The sequence below is a fragment of the Salvelinus fontinalis genome, chromosome 27 (assembly GCF_029448725.1).
Source record: "Salvelinus fontinalis isolate EN_2023a chromosome 27, ASM2944872v1, whole genome shotgun sequence".
Taxonomy (NCBI): domain Eukaryota; kingdom Metazoa; phylum Chordata; class Actinopteri; order Salmoniformes; family Salmonidae; genus Salvelinus; species Salvelinus fontinalis.
In genome coordinates, this window is record NC_074691.1 from 1,792,686 (window position 1) to 1,805,224 (window position 12,539).

The window sequence follows — 12,539 nt, forward strand, 5'->3', positions numbered from 1 at the left end:
CTTTTATTTCTTTCATCACATTCCCAGTGGGTCAGAAGTTTACATACACAGTTAGTATTTGGTAGCATTGCCTTTAAATTGTTTAACTTGGGTCAAACGTTTCTGGTAGCCTTCCACAAGCTTCCCACAATAAGTTGGGTGAATGTTGGCCCATTCCTCCTGACAGAGCTGGTGTAACGGAGTCAGGTGTGTAGGCCTCCTTGCTCGCACACGCTTTCTCAGATCTGCCCACAAATGTTCTATGGGATTGAGGTCAGGGCTTTGTGATGGCCACTCCAATACCTTGACTTTGTTGTCCTTACGCCATTTTGCCACAACTTTGGAAGTATGCTTGGGGTCATTGTCCATTGGAAGACCCATTTGCAACCAAGCTTTAACTTCCTGACTGATGTCTGGTTATGTTGCTTCAATATATCCACCAAATTTTCCTGCCTCATGATGCCATCTATTTTGTTAAGTGCACCAGTCCCTCCTGCAGCAAAGCACCACCACAACATGCTGCCACGTGCTTCATGGTTGGGATGGTGTTCAGCTTGCAAGCCTCACCCTTTTTCCTATAAACATAACAATGGTCATTATTTCCAAACAGTTCTATTTTTGTTTCATCCGACCAGAGGACATTTCTCCAAAAAGTACCTTTGTCCCCATGTGCAGTTGCAAACAGTAGTCTGGCTTTTTGTGGCAGTTTTGGAGAAGTGGCTTCTTTCTTACTGAGCGGTCTCAGGTTATGTCCATATAGGGCTCGTTTTACTGTGGATATAGATACTTTTGTACCCGTTTCCTCCAGCATCTTCGCAAGGTCCTTTGCTGTTGTTCTGGGATCGATTTGCACTAAAGTACATTAATCTCAAGGACACAGAACGCGTCTCCTTCCTGTGCAGTACGATGGCTACGTGGTCCCATGGTGTTTATACTTGCATACTATTGTTTGTACAGATGAACGTGGTACCTTCAGGCGTTTGGAAATTGATCCCAAGAATGAACCAGATTCTGTCTAAAAACAATGGTTGATTTCTTTTGAATTTCCCAAGATGTCAGGCAAAGAGGCACTGACTTTGAAGTAGGCATTGAAATACATCCACAGGTACACCGCCAATTGACGTCAACTGGCTTTAGAAGCTTCTGATAGGCTATGACATTTTCTGGAATTTCCCAAGCTGTTTAAAGGCAGTCAACTTAGTGTATGTAAACTTCTGACCCACTGGAATTGTGATACAGTGAATTATAAGTGAAATAATCTGTACAAATTTTGGGAAATGCACAAAGTAAATGTCCTCACCGAGTTGCCAAAACTATAGTTTGTTAACAAGAAATTTGTGGAGTGGTTGAAAAACGAGTTTTAATAACACTGTACATATCTTCAACTGTACATCTCTATTCCCAGTCATGTGAAATCCATAGATTAGATTAAGGCCTAATGAATTTACTTCAATTGACTAGTTTCCTTCTATGAACTGTAACTCAGTAAAATCATTGCTCGTTGCATTTATATTTTTGTTCAGTGTAAAATACTTTTCACACCACATGGAAAGGAGACTGCTATGGGTAACAATTAGAATTTGGATAACTAGAAATGCTGTACCAAAAGTACCACCAACCTTTGGTTTTATAGCAATACCTGGCCTAAATTAAACTGATCTAAATTAACAAACAATGGGAAACGTTGGGTGTACTCACGAGGAACCAAACAGGCCAAAACAGGGAGGGACTAACCTGAAGTTCTCCAATGAGAAATAGCTGTTTATGTAGCAAAATGTTTACCGTGAATTCACTTGATGGTATATGTCAACCCACCTTGTGCATGATGATTTTGCGCTGGGCGGGCTCGGCCATGTCGATCATCCTCTGCACCACGTAGTTGGCGTACTGATCTTTCATCATTGTGTAGAGAGCGCTGTGGGGGCCGTCCTTCTGGCAGCACACCTCGTCAATCAGCAGGGCCCGCTCGGCACGGGATGAGTGGATCACACACTTCTCTACCACGTTACTTAGGGAGAGACGTGGGCTCAGTTAAAAAAAATATATACGGGCCGGTGTCCTGAACACAGTCTGCCTAGTCCTTAATTAAAAAGCTAAAGGCTGAAACATGACTATTTTCAGGAAACTAGGTGTATGTCACGCATCACTACGTCACAGGAAAGCCATTTGAACTATTAAAAAAAAAAAATCTAAATGGATTTGTTCGCCAAAATGCCTTCTGGAACATGTGAACTTTCATGTGCCTTAACAACAAACTTGTATGCCATCTGTAAATAAGAATAAAATTGTTAAATTACAAGCCTAGTTGGTTTAGCCACGGAAAAAGAGCAGCAACCTTCCTGCTAGCCATGATTGGCTGAGATGAGTGTATACCGACACATGCAGTCAGAGCCGGCCCTAGCCTTTTGGGGGCTTTAAGCAAGATTTTGGCCTACATCATTCAAGAAGATAGAAATGCTAATTCCCATGAAACTGATTGGGATCAAATAGTCAGCATGCAGTTGCAGCATGGACGCTGCACCTGTTAAATGTGAAGAATTATCATTCACGATTGACAGTGATGATAGCATATCATTTTTTTTTTTAAAGGTAGGCCTAATTTGGTGTTTGAGGATTTTAAAAATAGAAAAATGTATTTGAGCCATGTGTAGGAATAGGCAGTTATATTTTGGTGATACATTGCAGGCAATGTATATTATAAAATTACATAGTTCAATAGGTGACATAAAAATGCAGTTCTGTCCTTAAAAATATAGCACTAGATCACTGATTGTATGCTCAGAAAAAGCTAAAGACAAAAGCAAATTTGGGCACGTGAAAAGAGGACAATATGGATTAACGGTTTTGCAGAAAGAGTTTGAGGTAAGAACAGCTTTAAATGCGACATGTAACCTAGCCCATCTTTTTGTGTGAGTGAGATTAACTTGAGGTAGGATGAACTTCAATGTTCCATGGGGGAAATTGTCTTAGACACACAGTACTGCTGTATACAAAAGACAATCAACATAACACATTACCCTTGTCATACACTTCTCATATAGCCACATACATAACACTTCGCATATTCCCTTATTCTGTCAGTGGCGTACTAACACGGCACAGCTTTACTTATTGCTGTTTAGGTATTTGTTGGACATGGGAAAAAAGAAATGCGTATACAGCTTACATGTGGGGACCTTATAGCATCTGCCAGAATCTTTATATTAGTTCCGAGTAGCTGATTGGCTGACGGTGGGACATGCTCGCATCTGCTCTGAGCACTGCTCACACTTGGCAATAATGGCTGAATATATTCAATATGTTTGAAAATCAAGACACCGGGATCCAGCCATCAACCGCAAAATCGGGTAAGTGCTACACTTTATGGGTTGTGTCATTAAGTTTTATGTCGGGTTTGCTCTGAATCGAAAAAAATGCGCTGGGAGCTGATCGAAAGGCCGTAGATCGGGCTAAAAAAAACGTGTACCATAATTTCCGGACTATAAGCCGCTACTTTTTTCCCACGCTATGAACCTTGCGGTTTATACAATGACGCGGCTAAATTTATGTTTTTTTTTTCTCTCACAAGATTCACGCCGCCAAAAAACTGAGCATCGTCACATAATGTGACGTAAATCGAGCGCGCTCAAACTTCCCATCATTCTGATTACGGTAGTCATTTTGTCACCCTCATCATGGCAAAGACACGGAGAAATACATATGATGCAGCTTTCAAGTTGAAGGCGATCGATCTGGCTGTTGGAAAAGGAAATAGAGCTGCTGCACGGGAGCTTGGCCTTAATGAGTCTATGATAACACGTTGGAAACAGCAGCGTGAGGAACGGACTCAGTGAAAAAAGACAACAAAAGCTTTCAAGGAAGAAAAGCGGATGGCCCGAACTAGAAAATGAGATTGAAGACTGGGTCAACACACAGAGAGCAGACGGCCGAGGTGTTTCAACTGTGCAGATCCGACTGAAAGCCAAAACAATCGCCACCGCAATGAAGTTTGACTTTCTTGGTAGGCTACTGTTTACTGCAATTTTTTTTTATTTTTGTTACAAGCCGTGTTTCGTTAAAGCCTATTTATTTTTGTTACAAGCCGTGTTTCGTTTAAAGGCTGTGTAAAGTATATTTGTTTCAATGTACCGGTAGGCACTTGCGGCTTATAGACATGTGCGGTTTATTTATGTACAAAATACATATTTTAAAAAAAAAAAAATCTGTGGGTACGGCTTATATTCAGGTGCGCTTAATAGTCCAGCAATTACGGTAATGTCCGCCCGGCTTAACTCAATGGAGCATCTCCATTGAAAGTCCGTGGGAAAATCTTCATTGGAAAACCGCCCATGAACGTAATTCGTCTCACTCAGTGGAGGCTAGGGTCACTTTAAAATTGGAGGTGGGCCTCATTGGAATGGCATAACTGGAAAGCACATCTTCACGAGTCTCACTCTCACCAGCTATATATATATAAAAAAAAAGGGTCGATTTGTGTTGCCTTACCTCGCAAATTTGTGCTGGCTCAGGAGGAGCACCTTCCCGCGGACCTCTGCCACAATCTTGCTCTTGTCTTCGGGTCTGCCGTGCTCCAGGACGTGCTGGATGACGTAGTTGCCGTACTGATCCTGCAGGGGGCGATGGAAGCAAAAGACAGTGTGGGATCACATTTCCCATTCACACCAAAAGAAAAATAGTAAATTTCACCATCATGTAATATCATTTAGATAACCCACACTACGGATTCAATAATGTTCAGATAGGTCGAGAGATTTTCCTTTGACACAGACATCTATAAATGACACCCCATAGTAGCAAAAGCCCTAATTATGTAGTGGCCAAGGCACCTTAGTAGCAACCTAAGCCGAGAGCTCCTGAAAATATGTGACCCGTCTCAGGAAGCTGGGCCTATATCGCACGTCATTACTTCACAGGATAGGCATTAGATGATGTTTTATACTTATCAAAATGCATGTGAACCCTCATGTGCCTTAACATCTCTAGGGTAGGGGGCAGCATTTTCACGTTGGGATGAAAAGCATACACAAATTAAACTGCCAGCTACACATCCGCAGAAAATAAGATATGCATATTATTAGTAGATTTGGATATAAAACACTGAAGTTTATAAAACCGTTTGAATCATGTCTGTGAGTATAACAGAACTTATTTAGCAGGCGAAACCCCGAGGACAAACCATTCAGATTTTTTTTGTGTGAGGTCACTCTTTTCAATGAGTTTTCATTGGGAAACCAGATTTCTAAGTAAGAGTCTAGCTACATTTTCAGATACTATACGTTCCTAATTTTGTCAGCAATTTTCTTCATTGCAAGTTAAAGCATACTGTTAGCTAGCGAACTTTAAGCGTATTATGTGTAGTAATATTATTAGAATCAGAAAACCATTTGCATTGCTAGTTATAGCCTAACGTTAGCTAGCTAACATTGAACCTAAACTCTGCAAAAAAAAGAAACGTCCTCGCACTGTCAACTGCATTTATTTTCAGCAAACTTAACATGAGTAAATATTTGTATGAACATAAGATTCAACAGACAAACTGAAAAAGTTCTACAGACATATGACTAACAGAAATTGAATGTGTCCCTGAAAAAAAGGGGGGGGGGGTCAAAAGTAAGTCAGTATCTGGTGTGGCCACCAGCTGAATTAAGTACTGCAGTGCATCTCCTCCTCATGGACTGCACCAGATTTGCCCGTTCTTGCTGTGAGATGTTACCCCACTCTTCCACCAAGGCACCTGCAAGTTCTCGGACATTTCTGGGGGGGGGGGGTGGCTATAGCCCTCACCCTCCGATCTAACAGGTCCCAGGCGTGCTCAATGGGATTGAGATCCGGGCCCGTCGCTAGCAAAACTCTGACATTCCTGTCTTGCAGGAAATCACGCACAGAACGAGCAGTATGGCATTGTCATGCTGGAGGGTCATGTCAGGATGAGCCTGCAGGAAGGGTACCACATGAGGGAGGAGGATGTCTTCCCTGTAATACCCAGCGTTGAGATTGCCTGCAATGACAACAAGCTCAGTCCGATGATGCTGTGACACACCGCCCCAGACCATGACAGACCCTCCACCTCGATCACGCTCCAGAGTAAATGCCATCCTGTACCTGTCCTGCAGGTGTGACGTTCGGATTTACCGATCCCGTACAGGTGTTGTTACACATGGTCTGCCACTGCGAGGACAATCAGCTGTCCATCCTGTCTCCCTGTAGCTCTGTCTTACGCGTCTCACAGTACGGACATCGCAATTTATTGCCCTGGCCACATCTGCAGTCCTCATGCCTCCTTGCAGCATGCCCAAGGCACATTCATGCAGATGAGCAGGGACCCTGGGCATCTTTCTTTTGGTGTTTTTCAGAGTCAGTAGAAAGGCCTCTCATCTCCTAAATTTTCATAACAGTCACCTTAATTGCCTACCTGCTGTAAGCAGTTAGTGTCTTAACGTCCGTTTCACAGGTGCATGTTCATTAATTGTTTATGGTTCATTGACCAAGCATGGGGAACAGTGTTTAACCTGTTGATAATACCCAGCGTTATCCCCCCTTCCCGCTCAGCCCAGTCAAAACTGTTCGCTGCTCTGGCACCCCAATGGTGGAACAAACTCCCTCACGACGCCAGGACAGCGGAGTCAATCACCACCTTCCGGAGACACCTGAAACCCCACCTCTTCAAGGAATACCTAGGATAAAGCAATCCTTCTGCCCCCCCCCCCCCCCCCTTAAAAGATCTAGATGCACTATTGTAAAGTGGCTGTTCCACTGGATGTCATAAGGTGAATGCACCAATTTGTAAGTCGCTCTGGATAAGAGCGTCTGCTAAATGACTTAAATGTAAACGTAAATGTAGATAATAGGGGGCGCTATTTACACTTTGGGGGAAAATCGTTCACAATTTAAACGGCCTCATACTCAATTCTTGCTCGTACAATATGCATATTATTACTATTGGATAGAAAACACTCTAGTTTCTAAAACCGTTTGAATTATTTCTCTGAGTGAAACAGAACTCATTCTGCAGCACTTTTCCTGTCAGGGAGTGAGATTTCAGAAATCGAGGTCCCTGTTCTGAGATCAGTTTATAAGTCCCCATGCAAGCTATGAGGGTACATGCACTGCACACGCCTTCCTCTAGATGTCAGTAAGCGGGGAGATTTTGAATGGAGTGGATTGCGCAATCTGGGACCTTTTATAAGACCGTGGAACGGAAGGACCGTCCTTTTCAACGGTGCGCTTGGCGCAAGGAGTCATCACAATGGCGTCCTGCAAACGCTTTCGTTTTAGTAGTTCTATATCTCCGGTCATGTTTTTATTCGTTATAGTTGTTAAAGACATCATAAGGTAGTTAATTTAAACCGACTTAGCAGTTTATTGCGATTTCTTTCTCATGCGTTTTCATGAGTTGGACCCCTCCCCAGTTGGTGGCTAACATTAGCGGCTATTTCGAACGGACAAGAGGACATCTTTCAACCCAAAGACGATTGTTCTGGAGAAAGGACACCTTGCCCAAGATTCTGATGGAAGCTCAACTAATAGTAAGCAGTCTTTATGCTGTTAATTCGTACTTATGTTGACAAATGTCAGATAATAATTCCGCCATGAATTATGGTGCGGTCTCGCTTTAGCGCACGCTGTATGCTTGAAGTAACGTTAATTTTAAAAATGTAACCCAGGGATTGCATTAAGAACTAATTTGTCTTTGAATTGCTGTCCAACCTGTATTTTTTTGTCAAGTTTTGGAATAGTTACTGATTAGAATAGGTGCCTTTTCAAAGTATTCTCCTCCCATTTTCTGGGCAGCTTTGCTACTTTTCTCATTGTAGAACCACGATTTGTGGCGCTAAATATGCACATTTTCGAACAAACTCTATATGCATTGTGTAATATGATGTTATAGGACTGTCATCTGAAGAATTCTGAGAAGGTTAGTGAAAAAATTATCTTTTGGTGGTTTATACGTAATGGCTATGTTTGGCTTGAATCAATGCTATTGTGAGCTATTGTGATGTTTGCTATTGTGCTAAGCTAATATAACGCTATATTGTGTTTTCGCTGTAAAACACTTAAAACATCTGAAATATTGTCTGGATTCACAAGATCTGTGTCTTTCAATTGCTGTACGCTGTGTATTTTTAAGAAATGTTTTATGATGAGTAATTAGGTAATACACGTTGGTCTCTATAATTGCTCTGGCTGCTTCGGTGCTATTTTTGACGGTAGCTGCAATGTAAAAGTGATTTATACCTCAAATATGCACATTTTTCGAACAAAACAGATTTATTGTGTAACATGTTATAAGACTCATCTGATGAAGTTGGTTCTTGGTTAGTTAGGTTGGCTTTGTGCATGCTACCTGTGCTGTGAAAAATGTCTGTCCTTTGTATTTGGTGGTGAGCTAACATAAATATACGTGCTGTTTTCGCTGTAAAACATTTTAAAAATCAGACATGTTGACTGGATTCACAAGATGTGAATCTTTCATTTGCCGTATTGGACTTGTTAATGTGTGAAAGAATATTTTATGAATTTCGTGCTCTGCCTTTTCAGTGGAATGTGGGAGGAGTTCCGCTAGCGGAACGCAGGGGCTAGACAGGTTAAACCCTTTACAATAAAGATATTTTACAAATTATCTTTGAAAGACAGGGTCCTGAAAAGGGGACTTTGTTGTTGTTGCTGAGTTTAGTTGGTTCGCTTCAGCTACTTGCAGAGTCATACTACAGCTATGAACATGTTTATTCGTAGGGAGTTGGGATTATGCCTGTTCATTGTAGCTAGCTAGATTCCAGATGACCCATCAATGACCAATCAAGTTAGACAGGTGTGTATGGCCATTATTTTATTTCATTAACACGCGTACAATTTACACGTGTCGGGTTAGCGACATCTAATAATGATAAAATATTTCCATCTGGACACTTTGTTTTTGATATTGCTGCTATGCAAGTAACCTTCTGTATCCTGTGCATGTGACAAATACACCTTGATATGGGGTGTGTTTACCAGAGACTAATGAGGTAATGGGAAGAACATGACCTGCACCAAAGTCAGATTAGGATATAGGCCAAGATAATGTATTTTTATCTGGAGTTTCCTTATTGTAGGCTACTACTTTTAGTCTTGAAATCTTTGGGTTTTTACTACACTACTCACTCGGTATAGCACATGGCCTCATGTGAATCCTTAAAGAGATGGGTGGGGCTAAAGCTTATGAGGGCGTGAAGGACGCTGAATGGGTGTAGACGAAGAGCTCTCTAGTCGATGTCCCAAAATATTCAAGGGCCATTTTTCTCAAAAGTGGGGTTACAGAGTTATTAACTTTCAAAGCAGAATTACTTCCCCATTTTCCCTAAACTGTAGTGTATGATACTATTTCTAGCGCTAAGTCTACTTTTATCAATACATTTTTTTTATTTTAAGTACAATCAAATTTTTCTACATCGGACCGAATCCCGGTGATAGGTCACATACAGTGCATGCGGAAAGTATTCAGACTTTTCCCACATTGTTACATTAAATCTTTTTTCTAAAATTGATTAAATACAAAAAAAGGTAATCAATCTAAACACAATACCCCATAATGACAAAGCGAACACAGTTTTTAGAAATGCTTGAACATTTATATGGGGCGACAGGTAGCCTAGTGGTTAGAGTGTTGGGCCAGTGACCGAAAGGTTGCTAGATCGAATCCTAAACTGACACGGTAAAAATCTGTCGTTCTGCCCCTGAACATGAGTTAACCCACTGTTCCTAGGCCATCATCGTAAATAAGAATGTTCTTGACTAACTTGCCTGGTTAAATATATTTTTTATTTTTAATCAATATATATATATTTTTTTTAATTGTTACATAAGTATTCAGACCCTTTTACTTAGTACTAGCAGGTGTCCACATTTAATTACTGGTAAGTGTTAAATTGTATGTTTTTTTTATCAGCCATTTTATTTATTTTAATATTTCTGGTGGTTGTTTGCCAGAATGTGCAGATTGACTGGCAGGTCAACACTTTCTGGCTTGGCTAGCTAATTGTTTTTGTTTGAATGATGCATCTGGACACGGTACCAGCTTTGTTTCACCTGCCTGCTAGTTCCTGACCGTTGAATAATTCAACTGAAAAGTCACCTGAAGCTTAAGCGGCATGGGAGATGCAGTAAAAGGAATGCAGTACGGAGGCAGAGGGCTCATCGTGAGGATGACTGGCTACTACTGTGAACTGTGTGTAGTGAGCTTCTGGGGCCCAGAGCTGCTGAGACGTCACCCAAGTGGGTGCTACACATTGTGACGGAGTAGAAGTCCAGTAACTACACGACTCCGGCTGGTTCTCTGAGTAGACCTCAACACGATCGTCACCAGACTCTTCATCCATCATCTCCCTGACCATCTTCCTCTGATCAAGACATGAACTGTCCCCCTCCATCTTTGGGAGGATGCACTCAGACTTGGCCTCTATTGGTTGACCCAACTACAGCTAGGCTACTCATGATGTATTGCTTTTCGACAAGCTTTGAGAACCTTATGAAAAGCACCATTGAAATGTTATAAAACTATTAAATATCACCGCAGATTGCTGAAGGTCAAACGACAAGACGCTTCTGATTTGCATTAGACACAGGCCTATTCAGGTCCATGTGGAACCAGCAGCATATTTTCCCCTTCAGGGACAGGTGATAAGACAGTTATGGGTGTGGTTTTAAGGAAAAATAACTTAATATACCTAAAGCTGTGCAGGAAAACGAACAAACTCACCTGACCAGATATCAATAGTGACTCGACAACATTTGACCACCTGAAATTAGTAGCATGCCTCATACTACAGATGTCCCCCTCCCAATTATTTGATTTGAAGCAAATTACATGATTTGATTTACAAACTTTGCCCAACCATTTTGCTTCATTGCTCAACATGGTCTGATGGACTTTAACCCTAAAATCCAGGAAACCACAGTAAGTTCGAAACATATGGGACAATGTCAATGTTGGGGGTCCAAATTGTGGCTAAAAAAAGCTCTTGACTTGGGGAGTCTTTCTAGCAAGTATTGATAATTAAAAATCAGAGAAGGCAGGCAGGAGAGAGGTGGGGGAAAAAAAGACTTAGAATCAGGAGGCGTCTGTGACCAGAGGGATTATCCAAACAGAGCTGAGAAGCGAGGTGCTGCGAATCCTCTACGTGACAGGACAGAAATATTTATTCTAAACAAAGGAACAAGAAAAAGGAGGGGAGAGGGAGGCGGCGGAAGGAGGAAGAGGCGTGCTCTGAGTTTAGGAGGTCTGAAAAGAGGGATAGAGAGTTTGGTGAAGGTAAAAGGCCTCTACAGTGTTAGAGCAGACTGGTTATTGAGAAAGAGAAATATGGAGGAGGAATAGTGAGGGAGGCGACGCGAGGAGGACGTCCGCGTGGGAGGCGAATTGCTGACCTTGAACAGTGCATCGCTGGACACTGTATAGTATGTTTTGGGTGTCATCTCCAATGAAACGCCTTGATATTTCTAGATGGAATAAGTGGGGGCGGGGGGGTTAAATAAACATCATAGGTAGAAGTCATTGCCAGCATGAATATCATTAACCGTAGGATAAAAATGGACACTGAGCATGGTCATGTTCGTTAGGCACCATAGGGAAGAAAACGTACTGAAACAAGGGGCTTTCCTGACTTGTTAAATGAGAATAGCCCATTTTTTCCCCCTTCCCCCCCAAGTCACCCTTTCGTGCCCTAATGAACACGACATGCTGCACAGCCACATTAAACAATGAAAACATCACAAGAACAAAACATGCGCACACACATTCAGAAGTTTGGGGTCACTTAGAAATGTTCTTGTTTTTGAAAGAAAAGCACATTTGTCAATTAAAATAACATCAAATTGATCAGAAACACAGTGTAGACATTGTTAATGCTGTAAATGACTATTGTAGCTGGAAACTGCTGATTTTTTTATGGAATATCTACATAGGTGTACAGAGGCCCATTATCAGCAACCATCACTCCTGTGTTCCAATGGCACGTTGTGTTAGCTAATCCAAGTTTCTCATTTTAAAAAGGCTAATTGAAAAACCCTTTTGCAATTATGCTAGCACAGCTGAAAACTGTTGTTCTAATTAAAGAAGCAATAAAACTGTCCTTCTTTAGATTCGTTGAGTATCTGGAGCATCAGCATTTGTGGGATCGATTACAGGCTCAAAATGGCCAGAAACAAAGAAATTCCTTCTGAAACTCGCCAATCTATTCTTGTTTCCAGCTACAATAGTCATTTACAACATTAAATGTCCACACTGATGTTATTTTAAAAATACAAGTGCTTGTCTTTAAAAAACAAGGATATATCTAACATTCAAACTTTTGAACGGTAGTGTACACACAACAGTCCCAGTCCTAAGTTTAGACACGCTTACTCATTCAAGCATTTATTTTTACTATTTTCCACAGTGTAGAATAATAGTGACGACATCAAAACTATGAAATAACACATATGGAATCATGTAGTAACCCAAAAAGTATTAAACATAAACTATATTTTAGATTCTTTAAAGTAGACACCCTTTGCCTTGACAGATTTGCACTCTTTGCACCCAC

The 12,539-nt window shown here is 41.3% G+C and overlaps 1 protein-coding gene across 16 annotated transcripts in view; it reads right to left on the bottom strand.

Moving 5' to 3' along the window:
• LOC129824853 (pumilio homolog 2-like) overlaps positions 1 to 12,539 on the bottom strand; it is a 59,197-nt gene that overhangs the window by 17,151 nt on the left and 29,507 nt on the right. For 10 of the 16 annotated variants that reach the window (XM_055884370.1, XM_055884369.1, XM_055884364.1 and 7 more), the window contains exons 20-22: positions 11,383 to 11,454; positions 4,465 to 4,586; positions 1,795 to 1,987 (exon numbers count right to left, since the gene is read on the bottom strand). In XM_055884370.1, coding sequence (XP_055740345.1) covers positions 1,795 to 1,987; positions 4,465 to 4,586; positions 11,383 to 11,454 — 387 coding nt within the window. The remainder of the gene's footprint in view (positions 1 to 1,794; positions 1,988 to 4,464; positions 4,587 to 11,382; positions 11,455 to 12,539) is intronic. The other 6 variants (XM_055884378.1, XM_055884377.1, XM_055884380.1 and 3 more) reach the window with 1 other exon arrangement.